Source organism: Amyelois transitella, chromosome 15 (assembly GCF_032362555.1).
Source record: "Amyelois transitella isolate CPQ chromosome 15, ilAmyTran1.1, whole genome shotgun sequence".
NCBI lineage: Eukaryota > Metazoa > Arthropoda > Insecta > Lepidoptera > Pyralidae > Amyelois > Amyelois transitella.
Window position 1 is genome coordinate 1,982,477 of NC_083518.1, and position 23,861 is coordinate 2,006,337.

General features: G+C 36.0%; 3 protein-coding genes across 3 annotated transcripts; 2 read left to right on the forward strand and 1 right to left on the reverse strand.

The window, feature by feature from the left end:
- Positions 1-370: 370 nt before the first annotated feature.
- Positions 371-2,494, reverse strand: LOC106141882 (macro domain-containing protein RSc0334-like). The gene is made up of 4 exons (XM_013343515.2): positions 1,958-2,494; positions 1,663-1,755; positions 1,287-1,362; positions 371-970 (listed from the first exon to the last, which is right to left on the reverse strand). Exons 1-4 carry the CDS (start codon positions 2,336-2,338, stop codon positions 672-674), a joined length of 849 nt encoding a protein of 282 aa, XP_013198969.1. The 5' UTR covers positions 2,339-2,494; the 3' UTR covers positions 371-671.
- A 138-nt stretch (positions 2,495-2,632) lies between these two features.
- LOC106141704 (mitochondrial ribonuclease P catalytic subunit) lies at positions 2,633-5,323 on the forward strand. The gene is made up of 5 exons (XM_060948206.1): positions 2,633-2,782; positions 3,038-3,842; positions 3,975-4,358; positions 4,676-4,868; positions 5,146-5,323. The coding sequence occupies exons 1-5, from the start codon at positions 2,737-2,739 to the stop codon at positions 5,293-5,295; spliced, it is 1,578 nt and encodes a 525-aa protein (XP_060804189.1). The 5' UTR covers positions 2,633-2,736; the 3' UTR covers positions 5,296-5,323.
- Positions 5,324-5,908: 585 nt separating this feature from the next.
- Positions 5,909-13,555, forward strand: LOC106139334 (uncharacterized). Its single transcript, XM_060948300.1, has 6 exons — positions 5,909-6,070; positions 6,284-6,464; positions 7,022-7,163; positions 8,644-8,755; positions 9,386-9,567; positions 13,449-13,555. The coding sequence occupies exons 1-5, from the start codon at positions 5,977-5,979 to the stop codon at positions 9,562-9,564; spliced, it is 708 nt and encodes a 235-aa protein (XP_060804283.1). The 5' UTR covers positions 5,909-5,976; the 3' UTR covers positions 9,565-9,567; positions 13,449-13,555.
- Positions 13,556-23,861: the final 10,306 nt, after the last annotated feature.

Here is a 23,861-nt window from a genome sequence, read left to right on the forward strand (position 1 = left end):
AAATAATTAAATATTATCATAATTAGATATTATTATAAAGAATTATTTTTATTAGAATTTACAGGACTTCTAACGTGGTCACCATGAAATCTAACGGAACCATAATCCCTGTGTCCTTATCATAGCATGATGGTGGATGGACGGTAGGGTTGGTGACCAACTCGGTTATTGGTATAATTGATTGGATAATAATGTACTCTTACTCATTGGCCTACTTCAGTAATACACTATTGATCAGTACCATTTATCATTACGACTGATTGCACTCTACTTCAGACCATTGGATTATTCTGCTAGCAAGTCTGCAAAGTATGATTCTGTGATTGCAGAGCTTAAATAGGGGTTTTCTAAAAATAAAATTTACTTTTTAATTCATGTGTTTTTATTTAACAAAAATCCTACGAATTTGTAGCTCAATACAACTTGCTGCCTTAAATATTACACAACAATTCATCACAAATTTGACTTTTGTTGATAATAGAATATTCACTTAGATAATGACATTATCTTAGTGAATATACTATAACTACACATAAATACCCACGTCAAAGCAAATAGAATTTTTAATCAAGGCTTATTCTACTCATCATAAAAGGGACCAACTTATTAGGGTAAGACCTTGAACATTTTCTGGTACATGCAAAAAATTAAAAAAGTTTATATCCATATCATTAATTATAAACCTCAGTGGGAAAGTACATGTGCATTAATGTCTCATAGATCTCCACGTCAATTGGCATAAAGGTGCAGAAGATGATTCTGTCCATTTCATTTGTTTCCAAAAACTTTCTCGCGGTGCGTAATGCTATGTGGGCCGCTAGTCGGTTAGGGAACCCGTAAATGCCAGTGGATATACAAGGGAATGCTATGGTGCGGAGATTGTATTGTTTTTGGTAGGACAGACAGTTTTCATAACAGGATTGAAGTTTGGGTGCTGATCCGTCTTGGGGCCCCACTGTGTGGATCACATCTGAAAATAAAATAAAGATAATTTCTAAGATGCATTTCGTCAAGTTATTGTCCATAATATTTTTTTCTTTTCAGTGAAACATATTGTTTACAAAATTTTTATACCTTTGTTTATTTATTTATTTAAAACATATCGTAAAAAAAAATTAAAATAAAGGCAGACTTAATGTGTGGCATTCTCTACAAGTCTACCAGCAGACCTAACAGAAAAACTTAAAGGAGTTAACGTAGGAGTATAATTTTAGAACATCAAATTTGCTTTCTTGTTTTTGTGACACCTCTACAACCATAGATAATTTTTACAAAATTAAACTAACATTTGGCTGGTAGGTTGTAGCCCCCAGAAACTTTTGCTCCTCCAGTTGGACAACCACCAAGGGTGTTACATTCATCCTGAAAAAAATAAATGATTGCATAAGTAGTTTTCTTTCTCATTAAATAAAACTCTGATCACATATGCAATAGTGTGCTTTAAAGCTCAGGGTCACTATTGCATCAACATCAAGGGCTCAACAAACCTTCCTGTTATGGGTGGGTTGCGCTAGTCTCATGTTTCTTGGCAGAATGCCTGGTATAAAGTACCTATACTTTATACACTAAATGCCAGAAAAGTAAATAAATAATATTTGTTTAAATAATGTTAAGATGTACCATGTTATAGTGACAAAGATGGCCCCTTATACGAAATTGTACCTGAAGTAAAGAACCAGCAGCTCTATGAATGGCTCCATCCACACCCCCTCCGGCAATCAAACGGGAGTTGGCTGCATTCACTATGGCATCCACCTGTTGAATTGGTAAAAGAAAGTGTGTTTATAAACAATATTGAGACAGGCTTGACAATTTATGAATATTTCAGTATTGAATTACCATGGTTTATGAATGTTTGTTTGTGGTTTCAGGGAGAGTAGTATCTTAAGCTCTACTGTGGTTGTCGTAGAAGGCGACTTAAAGGGCAAAGACTACAAGAAAATCATGAAATTTGTACCTCCAATTTCGTTATATCCCCTTTGAAAATTGACACTTTGTTTGCAAGTTCTAAATTTTTTTCTACGTTTATTTTAATTTTCTTAAATTCGGTCTCATCATCTTTATTAGGTTTCTGAAGCGTAGTTCCTTTCGTCTTCAGTATGTCCACGTATTTTTTCCATGGATCAACACTATCAACAACAATAAAATCACTAGTTTTGTACAACTTGCGCTTCTCTTCCAGTGGTAAGGATATGATCCTCTCTTTTTCAATCTTCCATTTAGGATCGGAATTCATTTTTGGCAAAGTATAAAATCGTGGTCGATGAACAAAAATACCTCTTCCTACAATTTCGTAGAAACTTGCGCAGCAAGACTTCACAGACACAGACGAAAACATAACCTAGGTATTCAATATTGAATTGGTTTTTACTAGAAAATAATATTGTAGTTTCTTGTTCAGAAGGGAAGAGAAGAAATATGAATAAACATTAACGGTAAGTCCTAATTATTTGGTAAAAAGAAAAGCTATAAATAAATCAGCTAAGTTCAGCTAACTTTGTTTTTATTGACATGAAGTTTTCATACTGGAAAAAATATTTTAGGCTGGATGCGAAATTATCGTTGCTGGTGGATATGTTTTTTATTTCAATGTCAACCGAACTATGTGACAGTGACCGATGACAGAACAATTTTAGGTAGGTACTTTGCTTGCCTGTTTGGTTCTTGTGTTGTTGTGTTTTGGTACACTTTTGGTGTTTATTTTTATTACTACAATATCTGTAGTTTGTTAAGAGAATGTATCGTTCAATACTTCGCATTGTATACTCACCATGTACATCACGTATGGAATCTCAATATTTTAAATTATTACGACATGTAGCATATTATTATAGGTTATGTCATGTCCCGTATATATTTTAGCTTTTGCCCTGGCCTTCTCTCTTGTAGGAATTTCTAGAAATAGAGTGCACTGTGCTTCTTATGAGGGTTATTTTATATTCTATGCTTGGGCAGTTTTTATCAATATCGGTTTAGTAGTTTCCCTACCTTTAAAATATATAAATTATTTTTAAATATTGATTGATAAACATTTCAGATAATTGGAGAATTTCTCGGTGCATGAAAAAGGCCGCAGTGGTTGTCAAAGCTAAAAACGCCACAGATCAGGTAAATTTTGTGCGGGAAGAAATAGACAATCATATACCAGATTGGACTTCTCTGAAAGCAAACACTTTGTCCATGAGAGGGAACATAGATGAGAAGAATATAGATGCAGTGTTTCTTAAACTTATGATGAATGCACAAAAATTTGAAGCAGCCAGTTCATTTGCTGAATATTTAAAAAAGTCAAATGAAGAATTAAGCATTGGAATAATAAATGGTTTGCTGGCTCTATACTATGAACTAAGTATAACACGTAAACTTACTGACGAAGAAAAAGAATTTATATTGAAAAGTTACAAAGACTTGCATGCTAGATATAAAGTTTTAGATAGTACTACATGTGAGCGACTGCTGCATGCCTTGTGTGCAATTGATGAATGGAAAAAGGCAACCAAAGTCCTTGCTGATATACATCTCAGTGGGAAACCAACACATTCAGCATACAGCACATTAATAGCTAATCTTTTTAAAAATAACAAAAAGACTGAAGCTCTGAAGTTAATCGAAGAAAGTTTAGATAATAATAGGCCGTTGAGACATGATGCTTATGAGTATTGGATCAAATATGTGCTTACAAAATACAAAGATAAGAAAACTATATTACGACACTTAGAAGGTATATGTGAGCATGTGTCAAAGAGTTGGGTGACATTGAGTGTGCAATCGGCTGAAGTTTTTCGTAATCTTTATTCAAATGCAGGGTGGACTGTACAGTATACACAGATCAGGAAGCTTGAGTAAGTAAGTTTTACAATAACATTGAATTGTTATTTAATCCAATAAAATATTTGCTAGGTGATAATTATAAATGAAAAATATTGGCTTCTAAATTTAATTGACTATTAAACACAGTATTTCTTCATTTTCAGTGGCGAATGCAACCGATGTAAAGAGAAACTTACACCTTTACAGCTTACCGATGATGAATTCCAAATGCTGCAAAATGTAATCAAAGACAAACTTATAGTAGGTTCAGATCTATTCTTGAAAACATCTCCGGGAGAATTGCAACAGTTCATGGCATTTATAGACAAAACTGGACCTTATGATATTGTTTTAGATGCGTTGAACATTGCATTTTCGGCCCGAGGTGGGCAGATGAATAAGCTCGGTTTGTTGAATGAAGTTGTTGATTATTTCCAAAAGCAGAATATGAAAGTATTGGTATTGGGACGGAAACACATGTTGGGATGGCAGAAAAGGAGCATCAATGACTTAAAGCATAAAGCGTGCTGTTTCTTCACTGATGACCTGTAAGTTAGGTAAATTCGGTATGATAACCTTTTTGATCGTATCATATATCTTTGTCTGCCAATTAGTATAATAAGGATGTCATGAAAATGATGGCGATGACTTTATTTTCCTAATAATTTCAATCCTACAAAATATTATAAATATTTTTTTCTGTATGCACTAATCTTGGAAAGTTCTAGATGGATTTTGTTCCTGTTTAAAATATTGAAAAGAGGGTTTATATAAGTGCTAACCGTGCGAAGGGGCAGGTCGCTAGTTACATTATAAATAGAAAACTAATGTGAAAATCTTCTAAAACCATTTTATTTTATTCAAGATCACAGGATGACCCATTCTTCATAACGGCGGCAATACTTAGTGGTTCCCACACTGACATAGTGTCAAAAGACCTCCTGAGAGGTCATAGGTTTGTGTTGCAAAATGAGCAACTGAAGATAATATTCAGGAGATGGCAATGGCAACACCAGTGGATGGTGTTTATCAGTAAATACGGGAAACTTATCTATCAGGTTAGTATCAGAATGTGTGTTATCATAGATTTATAATGTCTATTCTTGTTGAAGAAATTGGAGAGCGGACAAATTCAAATAAATTTTTTTTATTCATTCGTATGGCACATTTCGACATCACTTAGTAATTGTCATATTTTTTGGTTGGTTAACGACAAAACATTGGTTAACGTCAAATAAACTACTTAAAACCAAGTTTACTGCCGCTTCCAAAGCGTCAGTGCCGAAGAAGTCACCACGCTGTTATTACAAATTTCTAGTTTTTTCTTTTTTCTAGAAACCGCTGAAATTCGACCCGTACGCACAGAAGAACAACAACAGTTGGCACATTCCGTTCAAGAAGGAAGACGAGGTTACAGCTCAAGTCAACGACGGAACGCCAAATCTGAGTAGTTGGTTGTGTTTGAGACCGCAAATAGCTAGATAAATTATTTATTTAATAAAATATTGTTTTTATTTAATATAAGTCTGTTATTTTATTACTTTACTAGCGACCCGCCCCGGCTTCGCACGGGTGCAAAATTATGAATGTTATTATACATAAAAACCTTCCTCTTGAATCACTCTACCTGTTACAAAAAACCGCATCAAAATCCGTTGCGTAATTTTAAAGATACATGCATACAGACAAACGGACTAAAATAGCGACTTTGTTTTATACTATGTAGTACTTACAAATTCATTGGAAAACGTACCTATGTATGGATAGGTGGGCTAAAAAGCTTTTCTTTTTGTAGTCTCAGCCTTCTCTCTGTAAATGTAACTGCTTAATATTTAACTGTGGTGTAAAAAGCAATTTAATTATCAATGGTTTTAGGGGTTTTAGAAAGTTACAGTTACACTTTCTGAAACGCCTAAGGTTAGCTTATCGCCTTTCCTCTGATAGGCTTTTTAAGACCTGCACAGGCAGAGAAGCAGCTAGCACACTAAGTTGAGACATGACACGACACCACAAAATGTAAAACCTCTTTACTTTGAGTTATTAATATTCAAACTTCAAAACAATTCCAATTATGTCACCAAAATATCATTGCCAACCACAGTGATAATAATTATGTGATATTCGGTTCCTTAAATAAATTTTTAGTAGGTAATAGTATCAACAGTCATGCCGAAAGCCAGCTCATCTAGAAGTTCTAAAAATGATATGAAATCAAAATCAGATCAAAATGTCAAAGTGTGTAAACCCGGTTGCCCAGCGGGTAAGGCCTGGGGAAATTTGTCATTTTATTAAGTGATTTCGTCTTTTACGACATCAACTGAAGTGATATAATTGCATTTATTGCATGCCATTTTGAATAAAATTCGCGCCAAAGTAGCGCCCTTTTCTTTTTTTAAATTTTTCACATGCAATGGGTCTGGCATAAGTAGTAGTATTTGTTCACCTTAGTTATTTTTTAATAATTCTCCCGCAGAAACCACTTGTCCGAAAGTGTCGTCACGTATTCGTCGAAATATGGAGCGTGTAGAGATGTTGGCTCGGCCCAACGCCCGCAGATTACGCTCCTTGTGGGATGAAAAATGCAGCATCCTCTCCCCGGCTCGACGGGACAAAATAAAGAGCGCTCTCGAAGAGGATTACTTCTTGAGTCCTGAGTAAACATCTTCAATTTTGCTTTCGATCTGTGTATATGCGTTATCTATTTCGTTAAATGTTTTTAAGTAACTTAACTTTCGTCCGAAAGCTAGATTTAACTAAAATCTAGCTTTCGGGCAAAAGTTAAGTTAGTGACCTTTTACTCTACTACTCGGAAAAAAAGGAAAAGAGGTTTAATCTACCTAATTAGCATACTCACGCATCTGAAAAGGATCCGAGATTGTATAGGTGAGCCTAACCTACTTATATAGACGTCACAACCTATAGTCACGTACATATCTCTTGCGAGGTAGACAGAGCCAGCAGTCTTCAAAAACTGAGAGGCCACGTTAACCTGTATGGCTTTATGATGGAAGAGATAGAAATAATGACACGTTGCAAGCCCATCTTTTATGACATCCATAGCAAAGAGACTGAGTGGTCCTATTCTTAAATGCCGGAAACCACACGGCACGGCAGATGAATGTGATGTATTCTCTTTCGCTTTAATCCAAAGCTTCAATCTCAAGAGAGAATGGTCCTAAATTGTTTAAAGATACCTAAGAATGTTTTTTAGGCAAACGGAGCAGTATTTCCAAGCTCTGGGCCCGCAAAGACCATGGACGGGCCCTGGAGGTATGGTGGACCGCAAGGAGTTCATCGACAAGTCCAAGGAGCTGCGTCAGAGACAGAAGTGGCTGGTTAATTTTAGTGCACAGGTTGCTATTTTATTTAATACACATGTACTGATAACCTACCTTTATCCTACGTGGAAGATACGTAGAAGAACTTGATATGTTTCTTTGAATTATCTGGTTGACTGGAAGAGATCCCTTACAGGGAAAAGTCCGCCCTTGTGCATTGTTATTTTTAATGTATTTTTAACTATGTACCTACTTCTAAAAATTTGTTATGTACAATAAAGTATTTACAAACAAACAAGAAATAAAGATTAGGTAGGAAATAAAATTGACAGATATTGCAAATTCAATTTATGAAAACATTGTGATCATATCTCAGTAGTCCCATTGTGTTCTTCCATGGTGAGACTGGGGCAAAATATATACTTATACTAATTTTATAAAGCTGAAAAGTTTGTTTGTTTGAACGCGCTAATCTCAGGAACTACTGGTTCGAATTGAAAAATTATTTTTGCGTCGAATAGACCATTTATCGAGGAAGGCTTTAGGCTATATAACATCACGCTGCAACTGTAAGGAACGAAGAAATAATGGAAAATGTGAAAAAAAACGGGGAAAATTATTCATCTTTGAGGGCTTTTATGATGCCCAAAATAACTATTCCACGCGGACGAAGTTGCGGGCATAGCTAGTCATGAATGAGAATTATGAAATATCCATAAGGCACTAAGGTGGCACATTTTGGACGTTAAAGCGGAGCAAGAAACGATACTTTGATCGGTATTAATTAACCTTAACGGTAACATTTGTTATACATTATTATACATACATTCATATAGTAGCACCTATATTCCTTGTGGGGTAGGCAGAGCCAAGAGTCCTGTAAAGACTGAGAGGTACCATTGTAGGGAAGCTTTTTAAGGTGATCTTCTTCTATTATCGAAGTGGTATTATAAAACTTACGAGGGCGATGGTATTGGGTGTTAAAATATTCGTGTGGTTACCTTTGTAGGGAAGCATTTTAAGGTGATCGGTTACATACATACATATGGTCACGTCTATATCCCTTGCGGGGTAGACAGAGCCAACAGTCTTGAAAAGACTGAATGGCTACGTTCAGCCTATTGGCTTGATGATAGAATTGAGATTCAAATAGTGACAGGTAGCTAACCCATCGCCTAAAAGAGAATCCAAAGTTTGTAAGCCTATCCCTTAGTCGCCCTTTACGTCATCCATGGGAAAGAGACGGAGTGGTCCTATTGTTTTTTGTATTGGTGCCGGGAACCACACGGCACACGGCACGGTGATCGGTTAGGAAAGAACTATTTATTGGACACTCTTTTATACATTTTCCGAGTAGGTATTTTCTTTGTAAAGTTAGGTAGTATGTCTAGTCAACGTTCTCCCTACGATCTATTTAGTGGCAGGACCACCGAGTGATGCGATTAAAAATTTCTTATATTCATTAGATTTTCTTTGAATAAATTCTTTTTACTTTACTTTACTTTAGATGAGAAGTTAATGTAATTTTAGCAATATTTATAACCTATATGTTTAGGTGGCGTATTGTCTTTGTGACTACATAGCGAAGGGGCAGAAAGAGATGCTGGTCTCCAACAGACTCCGGAGCATCGCCGATGTCGTTCTGGAGAGGGTTGCTGAGATATTGGGTTAGTTTGATCACGCTTCTTCACTGTTAAGAGTGCATTTATTCAGTAATAGCCGTTTACGTACCGGCACCACTAAAAAAGAATAGGACCACTTCGTCTCATTCCCATGGATGTCGTAAAAGGCGACTAAGGGATAGGCGTATAAAATTGGGATTTTTTTAGGCGATGGGCTAGCAACCTGCAACTATTTGAATCTCAATTCTATCCTTAAGCCAAACAGCTGAACGGCTATCAGTCGTCTGCCTACCTGTTGGCTCTTTCTGCCCCGCAAGGGAAAAAGACGTGATTATATGTGTGTATGTATGTAAAATATTCGAAGTCAGGTATCATACTCAATGTTGTGGAACCGTTCGTAGGCCAGACGACCGCTGGAGGCTTTTTTTTGACTCCGAAAAACATGGAGTGCTCCAATTTACTCACTGAAAACCACCCGGTGCACATAAAAATTCTTAGTAGTATTCGGTTAAAAAAAAAACAGTAAAGGCTAATTTTCAAAGCTTCTTAAATCATTAATTACTTTTTTATAAACAGAATATTCCTTGCCAGAATACAGCACTACAGTTAAAAAACACAAAAAAGTTATCTATAAGTATTACAGTAAAAGGTTTTTAATATTATCCATCGTTTCAGGCGAACCCAAGCCCTCGAGAACTCACCCCGGCCGCCTCGCCCGCTTCATGGTCGCCATATCCGATCGGATCGCAGTTTGGATCGAGAATGCCGTGTACCGAGCGGATGCCCTGGAGCCGGACGATGACTTCCGCGACGATCATATCAGATTAGACGCCGAGAAACCACTGACTTGTTAACAGGTTCGATGCTACAATTGTTAATTTCTAGACGCTTTTGTTTGCTTTATGGTCGCCATGTAGGTCCAAATCCGACCGGATCGCAGTGCAGAACGCATACGATGATTTTCACAATGATCACAAAGACACCACTGACTTCTTAACAGGTTCGATGCTACAATCTTTAATTTCCAGACGCCCTTATTAATACGGGACATATTACAATGATTGAGTAAGCCTCGAAGTAAGTTCGAGACTTGTGTTACGAGATACTAACTCAACGGTACTATATTTTATAATAAATAGATACTTATATAGATAAACATCCAAAACCCAGGCCAATCAGAGGAAGTTCGTTTCACATCATGCCCTGGCCGGGTCTCAAACCCGGCATATTGCATGCATGCATATAATTAAAGATTATCCAACCAAATTTATGAAAAATCAAACCATAGATGCTGTGAAACCATTGGTCTTAATAGATCTGTTAATATTAATAAATTAACCTATAAAATAATGAGATAAAGCTAAATAGGTGACAAAAGAGAACGGGGAAATGATGTAATCAAAACAGCACGTTGCAATGATCTCAAGTTTACCCACTAACAAGTATCTATTTGTGCATAAATTCTATATTTACAGTTAAGAAGGTATGGCTAGTCTAATAAAATGATACAGAAAAAAATATTCTAATTTTCGAATGTTGGTTTTGAAAATGGTCATAATATAAAAGGTTTATTTATCTTTTATGTACTTTTTTAATTTTCTATTATTCATCCTCTGGTTCGTTTTAACGAAGAATAACATAGAAAATCTCAGTAAGAAGTTCCATCAGAAACTACGCCGAATACATCCTGGTGTTTATCCGGGTTACGTTAGTCCTTAGTAGGATGATGACGACCTGGGGGAACATCTGCCTACTGAGTACCATGATTTTGTCAACTTAATTACTTGAAAAATTTAGGTCATAGTCACACATTAAGTTGCTGAATATGCAGGTTACATCACTTGTTAACTGACAAATATAACTAATTTAAATCATGGTAACGCATTTTGTTACCTGGATGTTCAGGTTACCACAATGTACTCTCCGTATTTTATAAAGCTACTAGCTGGGCCCGCGACTTTGTCCGCGTGGAATTGTTATTTTGGGCATCATTGAAGCCCTCAAGGATGAATAATTTTACCCGTTTTTTTCACATATTCTCTGATTTCTTTGCTCCTTATAGTTGCAGCGTGATGTTATATAGCCTAAAGCCTTCCTCGGTAAATGGTCTATTCAAAAAGAATTTTCAATTCGAACCATTAGTTCCTGAGATTAGCGCGTTCAAACAAACAAACAAATAAACAAACTCTTCAGCTTTATAATATAAGTATAGAAGATACAAACAAAACTAACCTTGTTAAGCTTACAATGATGAAATAAACATGAGAAATTGCCAAGATGCATTTATCAATAGCAGGCCTGAATAATTTATGCCGCTAAACTGCTACACTTTATTAAATCAAATGGTGCAGTTATAAGTACCGCCCACAATTCCTGTTTAGAAGACACTTGGCACCTAAGGAAACAACCTTGGCACTAAATAAACAAAGGACTTTATTAATTCGTAGCAATAAATTACAATTTGTGTACATAATCATATTTTTTTCCTTTACGTTGTAGATAGAGTCAACAGTCTCGAAAAGATTGAAAAGCTACGTTCAGCTTTATGGTTTAATGATAGAATTGAGATTGAAATAGTGATAGGTTATTAACGCATTACCTAAAAGCAATCCCGCAAGTTTATTAGAATTGCCTTGAATTTATGTATATGTGCTTATAACTTGTAATCAGTATCTGATATTTAGGTTTGGAAAATTATGTTAAAATGTAGATTGATATATCTATATATATAAAAGCGAAAAACACTTACTTAGGAATCACGAAATCTTGAAATCTACTGAGCCAATAAAGATCAAATTTGGCAGGAAGGTAGATTTTAATTAGGAGGGATCTACTAAGAAAGGATTTTTGGAAATTCTATTCCTAAGGCGGTGAAATAGGGGTTGCAAGTTTGTATGAAACATCGTCATTTTGAGTGTGGGTTACGCGGACGAAGTCGCGGGCAACAGCTAGTATAGGTATAAAAATATATTGTGTTGCAACAAATTGTATTGTTCTGGCCAGTGATGCGCTCCAGTTGTCAGGCGTCATGAAGAACCAATAAATGTGTAAAACAATAACAGTGAAAGTCCCAATTGAACGTGCCTGGGGAATTCATATTCTGACGACTACCTACCTAAGTACTTATCTTTTGGCAGTATCGAGTAGACAAACTTGGACTTCTTCAAAATACTATGTATTTGGACAAATTTTTACCGGTCACAGCCTGCGGTTCCGACACACTAAGCTCGTGTAAAATGTACATTATATTTTTCGTAGTCAACAAGGTCTCCTTTTAATTTGGGCATTTGCAAGCAATGTAGAAATTTTAGAAATAAATTATCACTCAAATGTTGGTAGAATTGGGATCCCTAATTTTATTAAGCTATTTTTGATTCATGTTTTGTGTTTTGAAAGTTGACCAAACGTGGTATGCTGTAGAATAGACAACAGAAAGTCAAAGACATGATGAATCGTCAGTCGTCACAATGCTGTAGTCATTGTTGAGAAAAATCGGTGTTCTTGTAAATAAAATTTGGCGTAATCTCACCTGATGTCCGGCAGTGCCGTGTGGTTTGCGGCATTTTAGAATAGAACCAATCCATATATTTCCCATGAATGTCGTAAACGGCGACTAAGAAATTTATAAACTTGGGATACCTCTTGCAACCTGCCGCTATTTGTATGTCAATTCCATCATGAAGCTATTTAGCTAAACATGGCCTTTCAGTATTTTAGACACTGTTGGTTCTGTCTACCACGCAAGAGATATAGACGTGACTATGTATTTGTATGTCATCTATGAATTAATTTCTGCTAATTTATTGGTGTATAATAGAATGCGCCTTATCAGGCTTTATAAGTACTTGTTTTGATTTTTTATCAGCGACAAGTTTTATTAAGCATTCAATGTATTGACCTTAGGGTCTAGGCACGCCTAGGGCTGTCTTGACGACCTTCTAGGGCCCTATAAATGCGGTTCTCTTCCGTGGGGTATCATAGTCTGCACTTGGAAGGCCTGTAAGCAGTTCTAGTGAAACACTACCAACCCTCTAACCAAAATGAAATACGCCGTGAGTAATATATAAAAAAAGTAATTTTTAAATATTTAATTTTATTTTATTCGTGATATTAAGGTGCAAATGCGATTTCACATAATAAATTACAAATTAATACTTGTATAATTGCGATTTTTAAATATCTATATCCAAAATACTGAATACATTATATACATGATGCTATTAAGTTCACCATAGGTACATTTACGTCTATCATACATTAAAAATGCCGTGCCGTGTGGTTCCCGGCACCAATACAAAAAAGAATAGGACCACTCCATTTCGTTCCCATGGATGTCGTAAAAGGCGACTAAGGGATAGGCTTATAAACTTGGGATTCTTCTTTTAGGCGATGGGCTAGCAACCCGTCACTATTTGAATCTCAATTCTATCATTAAGCCAAACAGCTGAACGTGGCCTATCAGTCTTTTCAAGACTGTTGGCTCTGTCTACCCCGTAAGGGATAAAGACGTGATCATATGTATGTATGTATATGTATACATTAAAAAGAGCAAACCAGCCCAGTGTCTTATAACCTAATAGAATAACTTTAAAATCCGTTACCCTTCCGCTTGTGGCTTCGCTCTCCTAGGAAATTTAACAACGTCAAAATCGGTTCAGTAGTATTTTTTTAACATAAATGTTTTCCATCCATAAAATAAGTAAGAAAACATGGATTACTTAGCTTCTTTTATTTCCAGGTAATCTTCCTTCTCTCCTGCGTGGCTCTGGCCAGCGCTGCTCCTCAACCACAACTGCTGTGGCCCGGACTCCTCGCCCCTGGAGTTGTTGCCCCTGGCGTGATCTCCCCTGGCCTGGTCGCCACTGGCTTGGGAGGGGTAAGTACATCTTCCCTGTCTCTGTCAAAGCTTACGCTGTTCCTCATCGGAAAACCGGGACATAAACCAGGAGGATGGTAATGATGCTGAGGTCATGGGATGGGAGTCTTTCCTTTAGAAATCTGAATCAAGGATCACGGTCAAATGGCACAGAGGTGAGGATGTAGTTACATTCCATGTGAGTCTCTGTTTGGACTGCAGCCAGGAGGAAGAAGTGGACGAATACACTAGAAATATGCTGAAATATCACGTCATAAAATAAATAAATAAAAAATAAAAATCTTTTATTTTCAGACAACAAGATCCATATAAAAGTTAGTAGTAGGTACTTACACTATGTTAGTAAACTTTTATTTTACTTGATTATTTCTAACGAGTTAGGCAATCATGTTATTGTGTGAGTTTCCTTGATCACCCTCCTCACCAGAGACTTCCACAGCGTGCACTTCATAATGTGCTCTCACACTTTTAAGTGCATTTCTTATGACTTCAAAACTCCGTATCTGCAAAAGATAGCCTGCAAGTGATTTTAGTGTGAAAATTTTTGTCAGTCATCACGGTCTGCTGCTCCCGAATATTTTCACTTTAATGCAAAAGAGGGTTGTCGAAAGAAGTTGGCGTACCCAGGACCTATTGAACGTTTAACGATTCCATCATTCTAGTGTAGGTCTCCTTCAATCCTCTCTGTTTTGGACAGATAAAGTCTAGTTGTTTGCCGCTCGAGCTTCACAATGTCGTGTTCCACCTGATTGTGGCCTTTCAACACTTCTTTTTCGCTTCTACGACACCTTTATATCACCTACTATTGCAACAAAATTATATATTAATTAAAACAATGTTTATATTTCAGACCGTCGTAGCCGGTCCGACCGTACTCAACGGCCTCACTGGTTTAGCTTCAGCGGGCCGCATCATCGCTCCAGGTCTACCAGGAGTGGTCGGAGCCACCATCATCTAAACCCACCCCCTTACCCCCAACCTTCGACCCCTCCTTCTTTCCCCCTGAGAAATTAGACCATACAATTCTTTTGTACATAATGTTCAATTTACAAAATTAAATTGTTCTATCGATAAAGTCTGTGTTTCTGTTTTTGTTTCCTACTCGGAATTATATAGATGTTATTTTTACTTGGTTATCTGTGTGAAATAACGAAAGAATATAACTAGGTATTGAGAATTGGATTAAAAATATGTTAATAAAATAAAATGACTTAATATTGTTGTTTCTATCTTAATTCAATGAAGAAAGTGTTAACCAGAAAAGAAAACAATTATTTTTGTGTACAAATTGCATAAGACAATACCTAATAATTTAAAAAACTTAATATAGGTACAGGGTAAAAATAGGTTTCTTTGACACTATCAAGTTAACGTTGGCATACAAAACCAATTCACTCTTCTGCAAATTCCACGCGAACAAGATGTTCGTTCTAATTATTCTGTCGAAATCAGACTACAATACAAAGTAAAAACTATATACGGCTTTATTAAATACCCGAAAAAACCGCGCTCGAAATCGAAAATTAGTTCCACAGTTTAATATGAGCGACAGAAGATTACCAACCTAATTATAATTGCTCGTTAGACATACCTAATTGTGGAGAATGTTACCTAACAAACGTTTTCAGATTCACGTAAGAGTTGATTTTTGAACGAAAATCTCGCGACACGTGCGGTTTATGTAGATAGCTGAATAAAATTACCATGAATTAATCGAATCTCACTGGAATTTAATGAATTTGTTGTGTAACGAGACGAGACAGTATTGCTAATGTTAAACAATGTTAGTTTTTTTTTTATTGCGTTCAATTTCCGAATTCCGCGGACGTGAATTAAATTTTATTATTATATCTTACTAGAGGCCGCCCGCGGCTTCGTCCGCGTGGAAACCCTTTCAATCCCGCGGGGCCTCCGGGATATAAAGTAGCCAATATGTTATTGATATGTTATTCTGGGTCTTCAGCTACCTACATACCAAATTTCATCGTAATCGGTTCAGTAGTTTTTGCGTGAAAGAGTAAATCAAACATCACAAACTTTCGCATTTATAATATTAGTAGGATTGTCTAATTCTTCTTCCTCTTTGCGAAAGTCCCGGCGCCTTTGAGCGTCAGTGGTCGAATCGGTGCCCGGTTGAAAGTTAAAGGTTCAAATCCCACCCCGGCCATGTATGTGCCAATGACTATTTTCGAAGTTAGGTACATTAGTTTGAATACTAACCGATGATCTTACGGTTAGGAGAAAACACATCTGTTTTTTAAGTCCTTAAAAGGCTTTCTAGTTTGTTTGCGATTTGATACAAATCAAACTAGTTGGCCTTTGTTGTACTTATTCAGAAGACGCTGATGGTTTATTCTGTATTCATAAATATTTATTATATTATAGTAAATTTAGTTGAATTATTTTTATTTAAATTATTGAGTTAGACTTCCGGTTTGATTGCCATTTGATGCATTTCAAACCAAATGGCCACTGCATTATTTGTTTAGAAGTCACAAATGACTTATGATATATTCCTATATGTACTAATATTATATTTATATTATCCAAAACGGGTTAGGTTTACCTGCAAAGTTTGTGAAGGTCAGATGGGAGTCGCTTCGTGTAAAAACCTGACTGATTGGACTAGTTTGATAGAGGAAAATTTTAATTTTAGGTGACTACAATGAAATAGAAACATTATCTGCAAATCATTACATATTTTCAAAATCGATGAGTCACTATAAGATGTCTATCCGCGCGAGGCACGCCCTGTATTTTATTATTATGTCACAAAAACAGTCGCCACAGTATTTTTTACACTAATTACATAGTTTTGTGGTCGCATTCAAACAATAGATTACGTTTTAGATGTTGCCTAATGTTGCCGAGAAAATTGACTGAGACCTTAGAGTAACTATCGTTATTAGAGCACTCTTATGTTTTAAAGTACTAAATGTAAAACCGAAAAAAAACTAAATTTGTAAATATAAATTGTGTTAGAACAATGTTTATTTAACATAGTACATATAATCACGTCTCTATCCCTTACGGGGTAGCCAGAGCCAATAGTCTTGAAAAGACTGATAGGCCACGTGCAGCTTTTTGGCTTAGTTATATAATTGAGATTCATATAGGTTAGATAGGTAGGACAGGTTGCTTGCCCATCGCCTAAAAGAAGAATCCCGCCTACCCCTTAGTCGTCTTTCACGATATCCATGAGAACGAGATGGAGTGGTCCAATATTTTTTTTATTGGTGCCGGGCACCACACGGCACTTATATTAAATGTGTTTATAAGCATCTATTCCTATGAGGAAATTTACTGATTATTTTTATTGAATGGCAAATCAAGGCATGCATAGCGTTGGGTCTGGCTAGAGGTTTTTAAAGAAAAAAATTAATTTGGCAGGTAGGTTCCTTGATATAGAAGAAGTGTATTTAACGAGGATTTTCTGAAATTCCCACAAGAAATGAAGTTAGTTAAGTTCAAAAGCCATGTGTTTGATTACTAATTAGTCAATTTTCTCATAGTTATACTGAAGTAGTAGGTAGTTTACAAAGACATTTATAGTACCTATGTGCGCTCTACTACAGGAAAACGAAAATACCTCCTTCTATGACTGGAACACTTTTACTTATTATTTATTTAAGAGATTTAATTTATCGGAAAGTTTGTAGTTATTTTATACGAGTATTTATTTATTTTGTATAAAAATGCAGTTCGACGATCCGAAACATTAGTTCCACACAATTACAGTTGTACTTTACAAATTGTAATTATTACAATAAAGAATAAATAAATAAATAATCACGTCTATATCCTCTGCGGGGCAGACAGAGCCAACAGTCATCAAAAGTCTGAAAGGCCACGTTCAGCTGGTTGGCTTATTGATAGAATTGAAATAAAATTTATTTTGGAATACAATATCAATAGGTACATCCTATCCTATCAAGAGGAAAATCCTATTTTATCTTTATTTATTTGACGAAATATTCTTATCGAAATCATTAGTTTTATAATGTAGACAATGTGCATTCGTCCACTTGTATCCAATTTTGAAAAGAAATCTAAGTATTCTATTTGACGGCCTCTGTGGCGCAGCGGTATTACGCTTGTCTATGACACCGGAGGTCCTGGGTTCGAATCCCGGCCAGGGCATGATGAGAAAAGAACTTTTTCTGATTGGCCTGGATCTTAGGTGTTTATCTATACAAGTATTTATTATAAAATATAGTATCGTTGATTGTAGAATCTCATAACAAGTCTCGAACTTACTTCGAGGCTAACTCAATCTGTGTAATTTGTCCCGTATATATTTATTTATACTGTATCTGGCTGGTATCTCCTGAGCCGTGTGTATGTCAGGTATTTACACGAAGCGACTCTTTTCTGACCTCCTTAACCTTTTCAAAGAAACATTACCCTTATTGGAATACGATCACACATCCAGTTGCCTGAATGTGCAGGTGTTATCCTATTGTGTAACAAAAGCGAAGCCTTCGAAAGGTATTGGAAAGGTACGGATGTGTTTAGGAAGTGATTTTATATATATTGTTGTGTTGTTAGTATTGTGTAATAATACCTCGGTGATAGTAAATGCTCCGATATATTGAGCTCGAAAGGAATCACGTAATTCTATGTAAGTTTCACCCGACTTGGTTGAAAGAGGGTGTTATAATACATCCTGTTTGCTTTAGACCGTTAAGTTAGTGGCCGCCCGCGACTTCGTCCGCGTGGAATCAATCCCGCGGGACCTACGGGATCAAATAGCCTTATGGAGTTTAGTAATTTTCCGCTTTGGTTATTTGGGTTATAATAATTATGTTTTGAACTTGAAAAACTATCAATAAAGTTTATAAAATTGGGATTCTTCTTTTAGAAGTGGAGTTAGCAAACTGTTGCTATTCATCTCTCTTCTTATAGGTCTGTCTACTGGAAAGGAAGAGATTTCTATTGAAATAAGTAGCACCTTTGTACTAGAAATACTGTATTAAATGCTTCTGTATATAATTTGGTGTACATAAATAAATAATTAAATCAATAAACTATGTATGTGACCTTTCAGTCTTTTCGAGACCGTTTTTGCCTCTGACTACCCCATAAGGGATGATTGACGTGATTATATGTAAGGTATGAAGATGTGATACGTAATAGCTTCAGTGACGAGTGAAGCGAGATGATGACTGACATTTTATTATTAAGTTTATCACTGACTGATTCACTATTATACTGATTATGTAGAACGGAACGACGAGACAGATTGCGACATAATGTTTGAACATTGATTTTTAATGTCTATCTTACTACATACATACATATAATTATGTCTGTATCCCTTGCGGGGTAGACAGAGCCAACAGTCTTGAAATACTGATAAGCCACCTTCAGCTGTTTGGCTTGATGATAGAATTGAGATTAAAATAGTGACTGGTTGCTAGCCCACCGCCTAAAAGAAGAATCTCAAGTTAATAAGGCTATTCTTTAGTCGCCTTTTACGACATCCATGAAAAAGAGATGGAGTGGCCCTACTCTTTTTCTAATAGGAACCACACGGCACAATCTTACTAAGAATGAATTATGTAGTTCCGTGTTCTATACCTACTATTAATATGGGACCCTGTTTCTTTTTTTAAATGGATGCCGTAAAGGCGACTAAGGGAATAAACACGTTTTCCCAATACTCATCATTTACCAGAACGTCACCGATTCCGAAGACACGTTCATGTTGAACTTCTCATGCCTCGATTGTTTCGAAGTGTCAAAAATATGGAACTATTCATAAAAAACAATTTTTTTACGAGTATGCTCATCTCATAAGGCTATCAACCTAATTATCATGTTATGATTAATAGTAATGTAACAAGAAGCTTTCTCGCGTGGGTGTGGAAATGGCCAGATTCTGAGAAAAAGAAACAAGAGTTCGTCAGACTAGTGTCAATTAAAGAAAGTACAGAAAAGAAAGCTTGTAAAACATATAAGCTTTCTTTTCTTTTCTTTTTGTTTATCAAGTAAAATTGCGTATTATATAAACTTACATACAATCACGTTTTTGTCCCTTGCGGAGTTAACAGAGCCAACAGACTTGAAAATTCTGATAGGCCATCTCTATGATAGAATTGAGATTTAAAAGTGACAGGTTGTTAGCCCATCACCTACAAAAAGAATCAGAAGTTTAGTTGCGTTTCTCTTAGTCGCCTTTTACGCCATCATGGGTATGATGTGGAGTGGTTCTTTTCTTAAATGCCGAGAACTACACGACACACGATTGTCTTAATATATTATAACTAAGTTAAAATAAAGCTTCACATTTTTCCGGTGAACGATATACAGTAATATTTATGGGCTTACTTCTGTACTTTTTTATTTGCTACGAGCGTCCGTTCGTCTGGTTGCGTAACTCGCAAAAACTGACGCATTTTGTAGGCCGCTCCACTTCCGATTCCGAGCGGTGATACAATCGTGTGTCGATGTTGTTTTGTGTTAAAAGTAAGTCAGTCAATAAATAAATCAATATGGGACAAATTACACAGATTGAGCTAGCTTCAAATAAGTAAGAGACTTGTGTTTAGATTAGAGTTTCTACAGATTTCAGCTAATATAACCTCCGACTCAACATCAATGGAGCTGCGGTTCTCTAAACATAATACATACTCGTAGCCTGGCGAAAGATCTTCCCTTGGTGGCTTTCATTATATAAATCCTACTAATATTATAAATGTGAAAGTTTGTATATCAGTATGGATGTTTGTTACTCTTTCACGCAAAAACTTCTGAACCGATTACGATGAAATTTGCCACGACAGAAAAAAACCAATGAAGGATACAATATTGTATTTAACTTCCGCATGTTTTCTTTCTAGTTCGTATAACTAATGAGAACCTACATCAATAAGCACCTGTCCCGTTCAATTGCCATCAATTATACGTTCACTTCTCGTAACTTTGAGTAGTATGATTGGTATGCGAAGAAATTTTCTTCTTGCATAAAATATGTGGTCAGATGAAAAATTCCTCAAGAACCTCATCATAGACTCATATCCTAAATAATAGGATATGGGTCTATGATGAGGTTCAATCAGTTTTAGAAATAAAAAACTAAACTATAGGAAATATCGAAATGACGTCTTAACAAAAGTTGTTCAACCTGATGAGCATTTTCTTTTGGCGCAAAAAAATGGAAGATCTGTATGGATAATATATATAATAAATGTACGGAAATATGAGTAAATTTAATAAGCTTAACCTACGTATTTCCAATAACACGCAAACGGAGTTGCGGCCAACAACTAGTAATATTAATATTGACAGTCTATATTAAGTACTTCGACTTCTTATATTAGAGGTTTCCACTGTATTACGGTCTTTATAAAATGTTACAAGGATTTAGAAGTTATACAAGACTAGAGAAGTACTAATAGTTATGACGATCCGTCTTTAATTTCGTGCATACACACATACATACATACATAGATCAGGAGATCTCTTAGTAGCTAGGCGTTCAAACATGCTTAAGTCATGCATAAGTCATCCCTAATGTTATTGTATGTATGTATGTGTAACAATTAATGTTATATGTATTTTGTACGTATTAAGTAGATAGAGCCTCTTTTATTATACCGATTTCTATGCTGCCACTGCATTATGTTCTGAGATATTATTGAGGCTATGAAACATTATTACGTGATGGACAGACAGACATACATACATTATTTATTGCGCTCATTTGTAACACGTTCGTATTATCCGGGTTTTTAGTTTAGCGCGCGTTTGTGCGTAAATAATTAAAATTCCTTAGCTATATCATTACAAGCATAATTAGGTAAGAAAGATTTATTTACGTTTCTGACGAGTTTCATTAAAATGGGTTCATTCGTTCAAATGTTCCGCGTTTATAATATCGTCTTGGCGAAAGTCAGGTCAGGTCAAGAGTACCCGAAACCGACGAGCTTGTACGATTTAGGTAGGTGCGGGAAGGCCTAGACAAGCGTACTTACCTTGATAAAGTTAAGGACGTCCTGGCAAATGGTCAGGTCAAGAGTACCTGAAACGTGGATGTGGATGAAGCGAAAGAAGTATGCAGCGATCGTGGCAATTGGAATGATATTGTCTCTGCCTACTCCTCCGGGAAAAAGGCGTGATTTTATGTATGTATGAATGTATGGATCCTATTACACAAAAAATAAGTGTTATGACCTTTTAATTTCATTGTTCTCAATAAACAAGTAAGTATGTAATGAATACATCACACTGAATTGTTTCGTACGTAATTCTTGTAATTTATTAGCCATATTACTGCATTATGCTAACATAATAGTTATCCAATCGATATCTAACCATAAAATGCGCATAAATTGTTTTCTACAAAGCTTTGCAGAGGTGTGTCTAGAAAACATTATTATATAAATAAACACATTTTCTGTGAATCTGGGTTAATAATATGCTTTTTATAATAAAATTTCGGATACCTACAAATTTGTGGAGAAAATATTTGAAATGAGGCACAGAGTCAAAACCTTCAAGTGGGCCGTATGTCTATACCTATAATATATGTATAACGTGTTAGTACATGTTAGCAGACACAAAAGGTACAGATATCTGCAAAACTCCATACACACTTTTTCAGAGCATACATATGTACTACTCTGTCAAGAAAGTAGCAGGAAAAGATCAATAATACACAAACTGTTTGTTATTCATCCAAATTTATTTTATCACCTTCAAAATATGCTCCTTTAGAAACGATACACTTACGCCAACGAATAATCCAATCATCAAAACATTTTTTAAACGCTGTTTCCGGAATTGAGGTCAGTTCTCGCCGCGAATTCTCTTTTATGTCTTCTACCGATTGAAAACGGGTGCCACGAAGTGGTAATTTGAGTTTAGGAAAAAGAAAAAAGTCGGCTGGAGCCATATCTGGTGAATATGGTGGTTGCTCGATGGTATTTGTTGAGTGTTTGGTTAAAAATTCGTTCACAATGATGGCCTTGTGCGAAGGTGCATTATCATGGTGCAAAATCCAAGAATTTTCTTTCCACAAATCTGGCCTTTTTCGTCGGATTTGCTCTCTTAAACGCCGCATAACACTTAAATAATATTCCTTATTTACCGTTTGACCTTCCGGCAAGAATTCCGAGTGCACAACACCGCGATAGTCAAAGAAAACAGTCAACATGACTTTGACTTTTGAACGACTTTGGCGTGGTTTTTTCGGTTTCGGTTCAGTTGGAAGGTGCCACTCCGAAGCTTGTTGACTAGTTTGCATGTCAAACTCGTAAACCCACGTCTCGTCACCAGTAACAATGCGTTTCATGAATGTTGGGTCGGAATTGACTCGTTCTAGCATGTCCTCAGCGACTCTCATGCGATTGAGTTTTTGAAAAAAATTCAGGTCTTTTGGGACTAGCCGAGCGGCAACATGTTTCATACCCAAATAATTAGTTAAAATGGTACGGATCGACTCGTGAGATACAGAAAGTTCGGTGGCTATCTCTCTCAAAGTTGAATGAGGATTTTCAGTCACTATTTCCTTCACTTTTGCGATGTTAACTTCAGTTGCAGACGTTGATGGCCTACCAGAGCGAGGCAAATCTTCCATCACATCTCGACCGCTTTTGAACGCTTTGTACCACTCATAAGCACGAGTTTTTGATAAAGTCGATTCACCGTAAGCCTTCTGTAACATTTTCAGTGACTCCGAACACGATATTCCATTGGCAATGCAAAATTTAAGACAAACTCTTTGTTCGATGTTTCTATCCATTATGAAATTAGCAATACACACTACATATGATATAACTAAAAATAGCACTGTATTTAATGTAAACAACAGATGCAACTCAAACTCCGCGCCAAAATGGAAAACAGTTGTGCCAATCTAACAACAACAAAAAAAACAAAAATTTGAATTTGGAACCATAAATAAATAATCCATTCCCGATACTTTTCTGACTGAATGTATATACAAGAACACGAAATAACTTATAATATGTATATAAGTATGTTTATATGAAGGCGTAGGGACGCATTAAAATACGAATTGAAATTCCAACAATAACGGGAACACGCACACAAATCTCACGTCCTCACCGCCTACGGGGTAGATAGAGCCAATAGAAGTCTCAAAAGTCACGTTCAGCTGGATGGCTTATTGTATTAGATATAGTGGGGGAAAAATGCAAATATTCACGTATCTTGAATCTATAAGGAAGTATTACATAATCTTCATTAACTCAATAAATTTGTATCGTATTATTCAGATTTTCGCGGTCGGAACACAATACGAACAATAGT

Excerpts from the sequence above, each read along its gene's own strand:
- LOC106141882 (XM_013343515.2), bottom strand. The coding sequence starts at position 2,338 with ATGTTTTCGTCTGTGTCTGTGAAGTCTTGCTGCGCAAGTTTCTACGAA. Across the intron at positions 1,756-1,957 it reads GGGATATAACGAAATTGGAG|GTGGATGCCATAGTGAATGC; the intron begins GTACAAATTTCA and ends CCAATTCAACAG. Across the intron at positions 1,363-1,662 it reads CTGCTGGTTCTTTACTTCAG|GATGAATGTAACACCCTTGG; the intron begins GTACAATTTCGT and ends TATTTTTTTCAG.
- LOC106141704 (XM_060948206.1), top strand. The coding sequence starts at position 2,737 with ATGTATCGTTCAATACTTCGCATTGTATACTCACCATGTACATCAC. Across the intron at positions 2,783-3,037 it reads ATACTCACCATGTACATCAC|ATAATTGGAGAATTTCTCGG; the intron begins GTATGGAATCTC and ends TAAACATTTCAG. Across the intron at positions 4,869-5,145 it reads ACGGGAAACTTATCTATCAG|AAACCGCTGAAATTCGACCC; the intron begins GTTAGTATCAGA and ends TCTTTTTTCTAG.
- LOC106139334 (XM_060948300.1), top strand. The coding sequence starts at position 5,977 with ATGCCGAAAGCCAGCTCATCTAGAAGTTCTAAAAATGATATGAAATCA. Across the intron at positions 7,164-8,643 it reads TGGTTAATTTTAGTGCACAG|GTGGCGTATTGTCTTTGTGA; the intron begins GTTGCTATTTTA and ends CTATATGTTTAG. Across the intron at positions 8,756-9,385 it reads GAGGGTTGCTGAGATATTGG|GCGAACCCAAGCCCTCGAGA; the intron begins GTTAGTTTGATC and ends CCATCGTTTCAG.